Source organism: Misgurnus anguillicaudatus, chromosome 9, assembly GCF_027580225.2.
Source record: "Misgurnus anguillicaudatus chromosome 9, ASM2758022v2, whole genome shotgun sequence".
NCBI classification, from domain to species: domain Eukaryota; kingdom Metazoa; phylum Chordata; class Actinopteri; order Cypriniformes; family Cobitidae; genus Misgurnus; species Misgurnus anguillicaudatus.
In genome coordinates, this window is record NC_073345.2 from 22,545,467 (window position 1) to 22,560,362 (window position 14,896).

Consider the following 14,896-nt stretch of genomic DNA (forward strand, 5'->3'; position numbering starts at 1 on the left):
AAGAATCGTTAATATAACCAGCATCAATTCACGAGACAGAACGTAGTGTTTAGTGAGCGAAACCTTTACCTTTTTATTTTTATCTCTCTCGGAGACCACATGGTTCTCCACTTGTTTCTTCATCTGAACTATAATATCTTGGGCCTCTCTGCACCTGTTGTGTAAGACACTACATTCCTGTTCTCTGCCGACAGCCAGCTCCTGTGCCGCTTCTTTTTCATTCTTGCTTTTCTTCACCTCCTGCCAAGCTGTGGTCACCTCCAATGCCATCTCATCCTGTTTCCTAAGAGCATCTTTTAGCATGCGGTTGAGGTCACTTATCTCCCTCTCCAGTTTCTCCCTCATCTGCTCGTATTCCAGTCGGGATAACGTATCTCTAGCGACATTCTTCTCAGCCGTCGCCCTATTTTGCAAATCCACCACCTGCGAGTTTTTCTGGACAAGCTGCTGTTGAAGAACTTCAACTTCAGACTCTAGGTTCTTTATGGCGTTTCCCAGGGATGCGACGACCTGGGTGTGGTCCGCAATGGCTACGGTTGACTGTGCCTGGTTTTCAGCGTCTCGCTTAAGCTGGGCAATTTCTTTAAGTGCCGCTTGGAGCTTTGCCTCGGTGTCCTTTGAAATATTCTGCACGTCCTTCATCTTGAATGTCAGCTGTTGAATTTTCTGCTCATGCTCCTCCTTGGTGACACAAGCGACGCCAGGCTCGTCCACAGGCTGCAATGGTTTGGCCTGCAGCTGGTTGCGGGCAGCGCTGAGCTCACTTTTGGCCTCGCTGTATGATTTCGAAAGCTCCAAAAGTCGCCTCTGCAACCCATCAATAATCTCACCGAGCTCTGCCTTCATCTCCTCGAAGTCCTTGGCGGCGGCTTCGACGGGCACAGTGCCTCGGAGAGCCTCATGGAGCATCTTGATCTCCTCTTGAGCCTCTTTGTACTTTTCAATCAATAGTGTCTTTTCTTGGTTCATATTCTCCACTAAAGTATTATAGGTATTTTTTATTTTAAGACTCTCATCTCCGGACAAATGACTTCTCTGGATCTGAGCCTGAAGCTCTTGTATCAAACAAGCATCGCGCTTTTGTTCCTCCTGTGACTTGAGCAATTTTACTTTCAGTTCTTTCACCTCTTGCTCCAGGCAGCCTTTTAAATACTGAAACTTCTGCAGCACATTGTCTTCCTGTCCATTTGTTGTATCTTCTCTCACCGACTGCAAAGCTTCTTGTTGGCCACGTTGTAGTTCAGTCATGGCTTTTGACGCAGCTTCGGTTTTCTCTGTCTGAGAGTCTGTGTTGAGTCTGGCCTGAAGGGAACGGTTCTCGGTTTTGGACTCCAGAAGTTTGCCCTGCAGGTTCTCCAGTGCTTCCCGTAGCAGTCTTATTTCTTCATCAGTGTTCGTCTTTGCAGTCTCATCTACCTCGTGTGTGATTGAGGATCCGCTGGGCTTCACAGCAGAAACCTCATCCTCATCATCACCTGCATGAATGTGCGCGTCGCTGGAGAGCTCAAAATCAGCACGGGTGGAGTGGTATGAGGCATTGGATTCGAAGCTGTTTGGACGGGATCCTTCCTGGCCTTCTTGTCCTTGTGGAGCTGGACGTTTCTAATCAGTGAGAAACAGCAAATGTTTAGAAAACCAACTCTTTGTCTATATACTCATTACGGTTATACAAGGCCATACAAACAAACAGAGGGATGTTTAAAGGATTAATCCATTTTCTTTAAAAAAATCTAGATGGTTTGCTCACCACCATGTCATCCGGGGTGGTGGTGTCTTTCTTTGTTCATTCGAGAAGAAATTATGTTTTTTAAGGAAAACATTCCAGACCTTTCTCATTTTAATGGACTTTAATGGACCCCAACACTTAACAGCCCCAATGCAGTCCAAAATTGCAGCCTCAAAGGACTCCAAACAATCCCAAACGAGGCACAAGGGTCTTAGATAGCAAAATGATTGTCATTTTTGACATGAAAAATAAAAAATATGCACTTTTAAACCACAACTTCTCTTCTTTCTCCGGCTGTGTGACGCGCCAGCGCGACCTCACGTAATTGCGTAATGCCGTAGAAAGGTCACATGTTACAAATATGAAACGCACATTTGAGGACAATTTTAAACAATAAATTGACACAAAGACATTAATTAGTATCATTCGACATTCAACAACGTCGGAACGGTCCTCTTTCTCCACACTTGTAAACATTGGGGCGTAGTTTTGATACGTCATCCGTGACTTCTTGACGTAAGACCCTTATGCCTCGTTTGGGATCGTTTAGAGTCCTTTGTAACTCCGTTGAAACTGCAATTTTAAACTGCATTAAAACTGTTAAGTGTTGGGGTCCATTAAAGTCCATTAAAATGAGAAAAATCCTGGAATGTTTTCCTCAAAAAACATAATTTCTTCTCGACTTAACAAAAAAGAAATCAAAATTTTGGATGACATGGTGGCGAGTAAATTATCTGGATTCTTTTCAAGAGGTAGGCTTATAGTTGATTCTGCACATTACTCTAGGACAGGAGAAAGCATATTAACACTGAAAAAAAAGACAAACAGTACCTTTATTATTTGGGCGAGCTGCTGGTTTTCCAGGGAGAGAGAGTTTATCTTTGCCTGAAGGGCTGTGATCAACGTTGCATCTGCGTTTCCTGCGTGCTGTGTCTGTTTCAAAAACAGAAGTACAACAGGAGATTGTTTTATAACATATCGCTTTATTGGGTCTTATAAACTCACTGATTCCCTTGTGATTTGTTACTACACAGAGAGAAACCATGCATGCAACCGCAGCATTCCCCCAACATAAGTGCCTGTTTGAAGAAGATCATTACCGAACACAAAACACAGCGACTTTGGTCTTTGAGGTTTTAGAAGTGTACTCAAGACTCTGTAAGGTCACGTAAAAAAAGACCCATGGGTTTGAGTCACCGGCTGAAATTCAAACATGATGGGCAAACTTAAACAACCGCACAATCGAGGCAAAGACCGGTGGTGTGGATGAGGTCTGCTTTCGTGTCCCCTAAAGCAAGGTCCTTCACCTGGCCAATGCCAGTAAATATGCAGCTGTTAAAATGGGTTCCAGAGAGCAAAAGTGTCTGAAGATCAAAGGCGCTGCCACATGAAGGAATATTAAAGGGCTGTGGAGTACTTGCCCTGGGCTCAGTCTGCTCCACAATCTGCTTTAGATCTTCGATGGTCTCGAGCAGCATGCTCTTTTCCTCGTGCAGTTTTTCAATCTCTTCTTTCAGTTCAGCATTCTTTAGCTCCTCCTCCTTAATAAACAGCAAGGTGGTTTGTCAAACTTAGAACACCTAGTAAAGAGGTAGGCAGCTCACTAGGTTTAAAAGACAGCTGATACTGTATGAATTGCACTGCACTCTCAAAAGCTGTCACTGGGGTCGTACCCTTTTAAAAGTAAATTTTTGTACATAAATGGTGCACATTACTAGGCCTCAAAAGTGTATACTGGTACTTCAAAGGAGCATATCTATACGTAAATCGTACATATTAGGACCTTTTAAAGGGTCCTGTCCCAGTGACAGCTTCTGTACCTTTTTGTACTTTTCTGTGTTTTCTATGTAAGCTGCTTTGAAACAATTAACTCTTTCCCCGCCATTGAAGAGATATCTCGTCACTTAAGAAAAAACATTTGCAAAAAAATGTTACTGAGTAGGTCTTAGGGTTATCTGTAATACCGCAATTATCCACTAGATGGCGGACCCTAATTTATAAAAACTGAAGCAAAAAATGTTTTATTAATTTTACACTTCGTTTATGTTTTGATAATCATTCTGAATTTGATCTTAACAAAGTTCCTTTACAAAAATGCAATTATTTCAGCTTTTTGCTAAAAAAAATATTTTTTAAAGAAAAATACCCATATTTAAGTACCGAGCTCCCGAGTACGTGAAAACTTCATGTGCTCACGCGAAACCTTCATGTGCAGAATTTTTTTTAAAAGTGTAGTTTTGCATGCGTACATGAAACCATCGCGTGTGTACGTGAAACCATCGCGTGCGTACGTGAAACCTTCTTGTGCGTACGTGAAACCATCGCATGCGCATGTGAATCTATCTATATTTTTTCTCTGCTTATAAACTCTTAAATATGGAGCCCCCAAGGGCACATGGAGCAAAAATTAAATAAAGTTTAGTTTTGGGTGCGCACGTGAAAGTTTCGCGTGCGCACGTGAAAGTTTCGCGTTCAATTAAATTTTGAACGAAACTAAATGCGATAGTTTCACGTGCACACGCGATAGTTTCACATGCACAAGCAAAAATAAACTTTATTTAATTCCCGCTCCATGTCCCCTTAGGGGCTCCACATTTCGTTTTTCATAAATTTATCAGTTTATAAGCAAAAAAAATATAGATAGGATGAAACGTTTTTTTCCAGTTTTGTTTGTTTGTTTGTTTATTGTCTGTTTGAAAGCAGAGGGTCTGCTCTTTTTGATTTAATATATTTGTATGTTTATATATTTGTAGAAGAACATTTTCCTATAAGGTTTTTTTGGACACTTTTGTGAAAATCACAAAAAATGCTGGCGGGCAACAAAAAAAAAAAAGATGGTGGCAAATGAGTTAAACAATTGTGAAAAGCGCTATATAAATAAAATGTAATTGAATTATTTGTTGTTGACTTATTAAGTGTGCAATGTGAAATTAAGCCGACTTGAAACTTAGTTATTAATGTTTTACAGGTACTACAGCTTTTAAACTACTCTTCAATACTTTACCTTATAATTGAACCTCCTGGATGAATCACTTTTACTTGACAAAGGAGTTGAAGTTGGAGTAAAATAAGGTGGAGAGAGAATGCCAGACGACTGAAAAGCAAGTAAAACGTTAAAGCCTAACCCCTATACAGTATACAGGAAAATAACATAAATATAAGTCATTTGCATACTGACATGCAATGATTTCAAATCACTAAAGATTAAGATTACACCGTCAAAGATCATCAGATTAATCACTGCATGGCTTTACCTGGTTTGGGCTAATGGGAGGAGGAGGGGCTTTTCTCTTTTTGGGGGTGGAGCTTCTGTCCTCATTTAACTTAGCCATTTGACCATGCTGATATTGTGTGCGTGATAAGGAGAGAGGCAAAGCAAGGTGTTCAAGTGGTTAGTAAAATAAACACTGTATATACTTAGTTGGGGAAAAGGAAGAATTTATCACTACAAGGTGAAGCACGTGTCAGCGCATGTTTCTACTGGTGCATTGTGGGTATTTTAATCAATTGTGAAAGTAAATAAAAGTACCACAAACATCTGTGCTTTTCTCAAAAGAGCTGGGTAATGTAAGGAGTGACCTAAGCGTTCTGTTAAATTGTGAATTTTAAGCTTCTACTGATAAAACAACTGTTTGCAGGTTTCGGGAATTAAAAAACAGACAACGTCTGAGGGTATGAAGATAAATGAAAGAAAAATTAATTTGCTTACCTGAGGGCTTTTTGGGCTGTTCGTATCTGTTTGTAAAAAGATTAAAAAGAGGGAAAACATGAGAGTGAGGTTATGCAAAAAATTTAAATGTGATGTCATTGGCGTGTGCTAGCATTCGTTACGCTGTGCTAATCTTTAATTTCTTCATTTTTCCACAAACACATCTGAGAAATTACTTTTTTAATTCATTGCAAGTTCACTTGCAAACAAGTAAACTTTCTACTAATAACACTAGATGGCAATGTTGAGCTAATAAACTGTAAACGTAAAATACAGTTTGACACCAGAAAACATAGACATTGTGTGTGTGTTTGTTTTGCAGGAGTTACTTGTAAAGAAAAGTAAGAAAAAGAAGCTCAATAATTAACTGAAGGTGTGTCTCTTACTTACAACAGATTGACACATAACAAAAAAATGAGGGCTAATTCAGGTGGGTAGGTGAGGTATAAAGATTTTTATTGATCCAGGTATTTTGAGTCACAGAACCAGTTCAGTTGTTTTTCAATGGATTTAACCCTACTGTGATGACTGTGTTTCCCATTATGATCCACAATACTCTACAATTACAGTTTCTATGCCACACACGTTCAATGTTGAATCATAAGCAACTATGTTATGTGAATGTAGTTCATTCGTACTAACTTGCGTAAATATAAACAACGACCAATAGGACTTTAGCAATAACAATCTAAAATGTCACCACACAGCAAAATGACGTCAACTAGCATTTTACTGAAGTTCATTTGAGATTACCTGACTCAGACTGCTGTCTTTGGAGGGTCATGCTGATGGTGTTTTGCACCTCGCTGCTTCCTGCCAGTTTAGCGTAATACAGCACGTCATGGCCCAGTGAGTCCACCATCTGCAGGTCAGCTCCGCTGTGCACAAGCAGCTCGACAGCAGCAGGACAGCTGCTCTCGCTGGCCAACATCACTGCCGTTCTGCAAAGGTCATTTATTTTCTGCATTAGATAGGTTACACATCTACACCAAACTTTATTTACGTCAACGTCAGCACATTTGTGCTATTTATAGGTTAGGATTTTATGCATTAGGCAGACACTTTTGTACAAAGTGACTTTACAAGGTATACATTTTTATCAGTATGTGTGTGTTGCCTGGGTTAAAGATTTTGTGTATTGGTACAATACAATGTGTTCGCGTGGTTTATGGTAAAAAAAACACATTATTTTCCACATACCGTATATTTTTGTTGCTCCAGATTTCACTCTCTTTCTGAAATACACGGATTTGAAAAGCTCTGTGTCCCTGATTGGCCAGCTAATCTGTATGTTGTAATTGGCCTGAATATCTCTGACATCCGCCGGAAATGTGACGCTCCTTACCATGTTTGAAAGATTCGGTCACAATGCAGTGCTAACAGGAGTTAAGTTACAGGCTGTGAGTCAAAGCGGGAGGAATTATGATAATGTCGGTCTTTACTACATCACCAATCCCAGGAAGTAAACTGTTGCCTACAATCCGTATGTTTGTTGTAGTCCAAGAAAAGAGATTTACGTTGGGCACGATAACTCGCGTTATCGTTTACTTTGGGGTATGTACCTTTTGCATATCATTAACATGTACAAATACACACTTACACACCAAAGGTAATGTAAAATCGTGAATCGGACCATTGGTGTGTTTTAAACCCATGACCTTTTGCGCTGCTAACGCGATGCTCTATTATTGAGCTACACTGGGGCTCAGTCAAACATTTGGGATATTGTGAATCTGAGGATGATCCGTGTGGCTTAAAACATCATTATGAACAGGGACTAAATATTTTTTGGGAAAGCCAGCCAAATTTGTGACAGCTTTATGCTTTTGTGATTCACTTCATTCTGTATTTTATGATACATGTCAAGTTCGAAATGAGAAACTACTGCTTAGCATTCGGGTGACCAAAGACATACCTGCCATTTTTGTCAGTGGCATTAACATCAGCTCCCCAGTTGACCAAGCACTGGCAGACCTCTGCGTTTGCATTTCTGGCCGACAGAAGCAGGGGTGTGACTCCATCCTAAATGAAAAAGACCTACAAGTCAGCACTGTCTGCCCGTAAATGCCATTATTTGCATATTAAGAGGCTGTACTAGTAAATCGAATAGAAAGTACATGACTGGTGGAACACTACAGCCACTGCAGTTATCTGTGGCTGTAGGTGTACCTGATGTGTTGAACTTTAAATGATGTTCATGCCCAAATTGTTTGGCATTTTTTTTCACTTTCTGTCAAAGCAAAAAATATTGCCGCCTGCAACGACCCCAGAGGTCACAGACAGATCTGCCAATTATTTCAGCTTAAGATAAACTGACACCTTACCCTAGACGGGGTTGAATTTGAGTTTCAACCTGACAATTAAAGGCTGATTTTGTGCATTTCAACAGGGCTTTTGTAGATTCTCTCGTGAATTAAAACTAACAACAAAAGATACATTTAGAGCTACTGAAACAGCTATATGTCATGGAAAATTGCTTTTAAAGAAGTATGTAATGCTTTACAAGGGGGCAGATCTCTGTGTGTGAATTCACAATATGGTGTGGTTTTTCCCTATGATGGGTGAATAAATCAAGACTTTGTTAACCCCTTTTCACACAGAAATTCCTGGAAGATACACAAAAAAATGTGTTTGATTTTGGTTTATTCACATTAATTTTTTCTTGATTCGAACATGTCGCACATTGCATACAATTTCATTAAAGGGGCAGTGAATCAAAAAATGAATTTTAACTTGATATTCTGTTATATAAGAGGTCATCATATTTAAATGAACATCCTGCAAGCTTGAGAACTGAAAACGTCCTCTTTACTGAAATATAACAGTTTTTGCACCAAGCAATGAAAACAGTCAATTCAGGAATGTGCTGAAATATGATGTCAGATTAGAATTTAAACACCTGCTCCATACAACGACCAGTTTTGTAGGCCCGCCCACAGCTTTGCGTGACACACGTGTGGGCCAGGGGCAAAACAAACCAAGCAGTGTCTCAACAATCAGTAAACATGTATTTAAAAATGGCCAAATGTAACCAAAATGACTTTTAAATACATTTTTCCTGAGAGACTTTTATTTTGACGCGGTTATCTGTTATGAGTACACATGGAAATGGTGTGTTCGGTTGTGGAAGAACCATCTGGAAAGAACACAGACGCTGTATAACCTTAACTCAGAAGATCAGAACATAACATTAGGAATGCGTGGTTAATGTTTGTTTTTGAAGAAGTTCCAGCTTGCGTGGGGAATGTTTGTTTACTTTGTGTACCGCAGATTCATTTGTAAAGAAGCCATAAGTCGATGCACCACTAATATTGGATGTGACAAAATGACACAGCAGTAAACACAGTAAGTAAAACATTTTACTTTATTTAAGCTACTGCGTTTCACTATTGCTTTGTAAGAGATCGCTTGATATGTCCTGTTGTAACATCCGTGTTTTAATTAACTAAAAACATTAAAAGATACGATTGCAACACTTAATACGATTGTAATTTAATGGTAGAAATGTACAAAGTTAGTGTTAAGGATTGACTTACCAGCCGTAATTTAGATTCTGATGCACGCTTACTGTGTTGTATACGGTAATTAAGGCGAGTTGCGTTTGAAAGGTCCAACACTCAACAAAGCTTTTTTATCGTATAACTGTGGTATGTAACATTATGTGTATCTAAGAGCAAACTCACAAGCACAATAGAAATATACAAAGTTAGTGATAAGGACTTACCAACCGCAGTTAAGATTCTGATGCGCGCTTACTGTGTTGTATGCGGTAATTTAGTCACCTCGAGTTAAAAGTTTTGTTTATACTTTACTATACGCATTGTCATTTATGTGTATCATTTATGTGGCTCTCTGGAGAACCATTTCTCCAGAGAGCCACTAATCCATGTTACAAAATAGCCTATTACTTATTGCTTTTGATGTTTTGAATGTAAAAACCACACGAACATCATAAGTAGACCTCTGACAACAGTATAAACAATAAAATCGACAAATTCACCGCCCCTTTAAGCTGGCAAACGATTTCAAATTCAGCATGAATAGTTTCCCTGTTTATTACAATTTGCAGACATGTTTTGTTTGTGAATGCTAGTTTGCATTTAAAACACCTGGTCAAAGAGTTGAAAAAAACATGCTTTGTAAAAAAAACCTAAAGATTAACTTTATAAAATAAAAAAGAACAAAACACTCGTTTGCTAGTGGCAGTCTGTTCTCTTTCTGTCATGCCTTACTTCAGTGTCCCTTTTATAGTTGATCATTAATGAGACGCAGGTGCCCAAAGGCGAACCTAGGAAACAAGCTGAACAGAGTAGCTATTAGAAACATAAAAGCATGACGTCACAGTCAAGGCATCAACCGTAACAGTAACTATGACATTGCGACAACATGCGCCTCACTACAATACACCCCTTTATGGCACGGTTCCTGCCTTTTGTTCACCCAAGGGCGCATTCCGGAAATGTTACGCCAATGTTACCAAGTCCACATTGCAGGATCAATACCGGGATCAATTCCATGACGTGTTTGCATTCACACAAAAAGCACTCAGACAATTTAATGTCAATTTACTGGGATCAACGCTGTGTGAAAGGGGTTTTAGTGTCACGCTGAGGAACAGACACAACCACTCCACACATCTTAAATATTTAAGATCTTCCATCCTGTGTGTTTGAGACATATGCAAAAGGTTCAAAGTCCTTTGCAAGCTTTTAGTGCTTAGTCATGGAATCCAGGAGATAATTTCAGCTCAGATGGCATCAAGTATAGAACATGAATCGATAAAGCACAATAATCGGAAAGCATTAGTGGTTTATAGACTGGCAAGTATTCAAAAAGCAAGGAAATTTACATTTAACATTTTAAACAAGAAATATCAGAGAACATGTTAACTTCGGATTAAAGGAAAAATGTGTTAATGTTTTTATGAGATAATGGGTTACTTTAAGGCTATTGTTGCATGTTAAATAATGGTGTTAGGGGCATTGTGAAGTCAATTACGATTTTGCAGGGAAATGTTTTCTGTGAAACTATTATTTAAGGCAGGGATGGTCAACTTCAGTCCTGGAGGGCCGGTGTCCTGCAGAGTTTAGCTCCAACCATAATTAAACACACCTGAAGCAGCCAATAAAGGTCTTACTAGGCATACTAGAAACCTTTAGGCAGGTGTGCTGAGACAAGTTGGAGCTAAACTCTGCAGGACACCGGCCCCCCAGGACCGAAGTTGCCCATTCCTGACTTAAGGGAAATGTTCTGTCATTATTTACTCACCCTTAAGTTACAAACCTGTATAAATTCCTTTGAAATTTGTAATCATGCATGAAACAGGAGCACCATTGACTTCCATAGTAGGAAAAAATACTATGGAAGTCAATGTTGCTTCCTTAGAACAAATAAATGTATACATGTTTAAAACAATTTGAGGGCGAGTAAATAATGACCTAATTAGTGAACTTTAACATTACCTTTAACATTACCGTTTCATGCTTACTTAATATTTTATTGTACAGGGACTTTGGCTTCTCCTTCAAGTGGACGGCGTGCAATTTTCCCACAGCAAAAACATCAATCAAAATTAATGAGTTTATAACCACATCAAAACACAGCTTCTGCCGAAAGTGTGCTTACAACATAAACCCGATAGGCATGTACAATCATGCCAACATTGAAATGGCTGAGTAATACTAATGAAACAAGTTTAACTGAAGCAGCAAAGACTGGATTTGCTTACATCATGGGCACAGATTGGGGGGGTCGAAGTGTCACCCGTACATATGAGAACTCAGATGCAAAAGCCTCTAAATGCCACCTCCACCTAGGCCTGTCACGATTAATGACTATATCGACTAATTTGAACAATCAGTATTAGCTGTTTAAAATTTAAATGCATATTTTTAACATTTATTTATGTTTTAAATATTTGTACTTACATTCCAATTTAATATTAATATTTCATATTTTTATCTTATATAATTATATAAGATTATATTATTTAAGATTATATAATAATATCTTAATATTCTTAAAAATCAAAGTTGTTTTCTTAGAAAGGATGTACTTGACTTATTTTATTGTCATATCTAATCATTGACATAAAATGGTCTTAAAAAGACAATACTATCGACTATCGCCATTATTGTAACCAACCTATGAAAAGTAGCTACCGTGACAGGCCTAGATGATAAACCGAATGTTCAACATGTATTATACATTCATCAAATTCAATCGCTTAAAATCCCCTTAATCCCGGCTTCAGGTCATTCAGATTGTTGGCAAAATCCATTAAAGGAACAGTCCATTTTCTTTACAAAAATCCAGATAATCTACTCACCACCACGCCATCCAAAATGTTGATGTCTTTCTTTGATCAGTTGAGAAGAAATTATGTTTTTTGGCGAAAACTTTCCAGGATTTTTCTCATTTTAATGGACTTTAATGGACCCCAACACTTAACAGTTTTAATGCAGTTTAAAATTGCAGTTTCAACGCAGCTTCAAAGGTCTCTAAACGATCCCAAACGAGGCATAAGGGTCTTATCTAGCGAAACGATTGTCATGTTTGACAAGAAAAATAAAAAATATGCACTTTTAAACCACAACTTCTCTTCTTCCTCCGGCTGTGTGATGCGACCTCACGTAATTGCGTAATGCTGTGGAAAAGTCACGTGTTAAATATATGAAACGCACATTTGCGGACCATTTTAAACAATAAACTGACACAAAGACATTAATTAGTATCATTCCACATACAACAACGTCGGAACGGTCCTCTTTCTCCACACTTGTAAACACTGGGGCATAGTTTCGCATACGTCATCCATCACCTCTTGACATGATGACATATTGTGTCAGGTCGCGCTGGCGCATCAGGATCGGAGATAGACGAGAAGCTGTGGTTTAAAAGTGCATATTTTTTATTTTTCTTGCCAAATATGACATTCGTTTCGCTAGATAAGACCCTAATGCCTCGTTTGTGATCATTTAGAGTCCTTTGAAACTGCAATTCTAAACTGCATTAAAACTGTTACATTTTGGGGTCCATTAAAGTCCATTAAAAAGGAGAAAAATCCTGGAATGTTTTCCTCAAAAAACATTATTTCTTATCGACTGAACAAAGACATAAACATTTTGGATGACATGGTGGTGAGTAAATTATCTGGTTTTTTTTTGTTGTTTTTTTTTAAGAAAATGGACTAATCCTTTAAGGGTCTGATAAAAATAAAATGCTCATTTGCAAGAAAACACAGACGCAGGTTTTGCATCTGAGCTCTTCATACGTTTTCATTAAACACTGTTTACATAATGGTGGGTTTGTAATTGCTTGGTTTACCTACCTTATCCCTCCAAAAACTACATCCAGCTCAAGTATATAATAATCTCGATCAGAAAGATTCTATGAAAACCCTGTAAATATTAACGACATATATCTATATCTACAAGAGCTAAAAAAGCCATACAAGGTCTGTAATGACAAAAGGGCAAATAAATAGGTCTCTTCACATTTGGGTGCACTACCCCTTTAAAGCAGGGGCTCTGGCTATACTGTGGGTGGATGAAAGAAATTCCATTCATTTTCTGTCTGAATAGAAAACTCCGAGATGAAATTTAAATGGTCAAAAGCAAAGACAGGACACGCTGTCCAATATTAGCCTCAGAGTCATGATTTTTTGCACTAGAAGTCACATCACTGGAGTTTACAATGTCAACCGGGAAGCAGGTATGCGTTCAAAGAAACAGGCTGAGTGGGCGAGAGTCATGAATTTGCTAAGCCTGCCTTTGAGGATGAGGATGGCGAATAATCAGTGAGTAAAAGCAGCAGCCTCTTACTTACATCTACTCTCTGACTCAATCTCTCTAACTCTCTGCTGAAGCCCCTTCAGTCATGGCTGACTAAATGTGAGAGCCACAGCTCGAGGGCACGATGCTTCCCACACAAACCCTCTGCTTCAGAGTCTACAGCTTTAGACTAAATAAATGGTTCATGTCATCGGGGCTGCTGACATTACGACCATTAAAATAGTCAATTATTAAGATGGATAATAGAAAAGTAAGAACATGACCACAAAGAAAGAAAAGATAGTAGGATCTAGTTAGCTGTAAACTACAGGTTAAATGTAAATTCATGTGATAAAACATTATTTTTAAACTTTTTTGTCAGCCAATCCCCCTTGACCTACTGTAAATCAGATGTTCTCACAGTGTGCTATGTGGGCTACCAAATAGTGCTACCCAGAGGAATGACTGAATTAAATGTAAACTCACAAGTTTGTCTGCCCATTCAGTCTTAACAATTAAATGGTAAACAAACTTGACTTGCTGCCCTCAAACCCGAGACCCAAGTTCAACCCACCCTTCACGTTGTAACAGCACAGAGGAAAGAAGAGCAGTGAAGGAAGAGATAATGAGAAGGAAGAGATAATGAGAAGGAAGGATGCCACAAAGCGTGTATGCATTGTATGCATGTGTGAAATGAGGGGCTGTGACTGATGCTTTTTCAAAACAAGTACTATATGCAAAAGACAAACAAACCTCTTTACTTTCTTTCGAGACATTAGGGATTGTGAAGGCAGTAACTTTAAAGTATCCACTTCAAATTCAAGGAGCAAAGGTTGTTGTGTGAAGTTTAGTAATCAATAATAAATCGATATGAAATGCTTAAACTACTGATACTGATTTTTTAAAACCGTTAACGATACCAAATATTTGGATGCTTATTTGCCCGATAACCAATATGCTTAACCGATTTGTATTTACTGTTATACTACTGATTTTGATACAATTACTACAACACTACTGAACTGAACAAACCCTTATAATAATAACAATCACTCCCTCTTTGCATACAAAGTAATAAATAGAGGGGTCTAAAAGAGTGAAGAATATATTGTCAGGAAGGTAACAAACAAAACAGCGTATGTCATAGAATTTCTCAACGATGTGGTGCGTAATTTTTGAAAGACACTCTACCAAAACACACTTGTAGCCAATCAGCAGTAAGGGGCGTGTCTACTAAGCGACATCATTGCCTGGGTTGCGTATGTGTGGGGCGGGTCTATCACATGAAAAGGTCCAAATTCTATTGGGGTAGGGGCGTGTTTGTTTAGGTGATTTCAAATGTCAACATTGGCTTTCAGAGATCATGGACCTCACCTTTAACTGTTATTTTTGTCAGTATAATTAATATTTTGTTGTTATAGCTTATGAAATGGATGTTTACTCACGCATTAACTGTAAAAATACTTAATTAATATCCACAGACATTTATTTAAATCTTTTTAGCAAAATAACCATTATCTGGTAAATGTTAAAGGAATAGTCTACTCATTTTCAATATTAAAATATGTTATTACCTTAACTAAGAATTGTTGATACATCCCTCTATCATCTATGTGCGTGCACGTAAGCGCTGGAGCGCGCTGCGACGCTTCGATATCATTTAGCTTAGCCCCATTCATTCAATGGTAC

At 38.5% G+C, this 14,896-nt stretch overlaps 1 protein-coding gene across 2 annotated transcripts in view; it reads right to left on the reverse strand.

The window, feature by feature from the left end:
* The window catches only part of rai14 (retinoic acid induced 14), a 47,785-nt gene that overhangs the window by 4,488 nt on the left and 28,401 nt on the right, over positions 1 to 14,896 (reverse strand). For both annotated transcript variants that reach the window (XM_055179403.2, XM_055179402.2), the window contains 8 exons: positions 7,351 to 7,457; positions 6,189 to 6,376; positions 5,436 to 5,461; positions 4,981 to 5,067; positions 4,731 to 4,820; positions 3,148 to 3,267; positions 2,558 to 2,659; positions 70 to 1,602 (listed from right to left, as the gene is read on the reverse strand). In XM_055179403.2, coding sequence (XP_055035378.2) covers positions 70 to 1,602; positions 2,558 to 2,659; positions 3,148 to 3,267; positions 4,731 to 4,820; positions 4,981 to 5,067; positions 5,436 to 5,461; positions 6,189 to 6,376; positions 7,351 to 7,457 — 2,253 coding nt within the window. The remainder of the gene's footprint in view (positions 1 to 69; positions 1,603 to 2,557; positions 2,660 to 3,147; positions 3,268 to 4,730; positions 4,821 to 4,980; positions 5,068 to 5,435; positions 5,462 to 6,188; positions 6,377 to 7,350; positions 7,458 to 14,896) is intronic.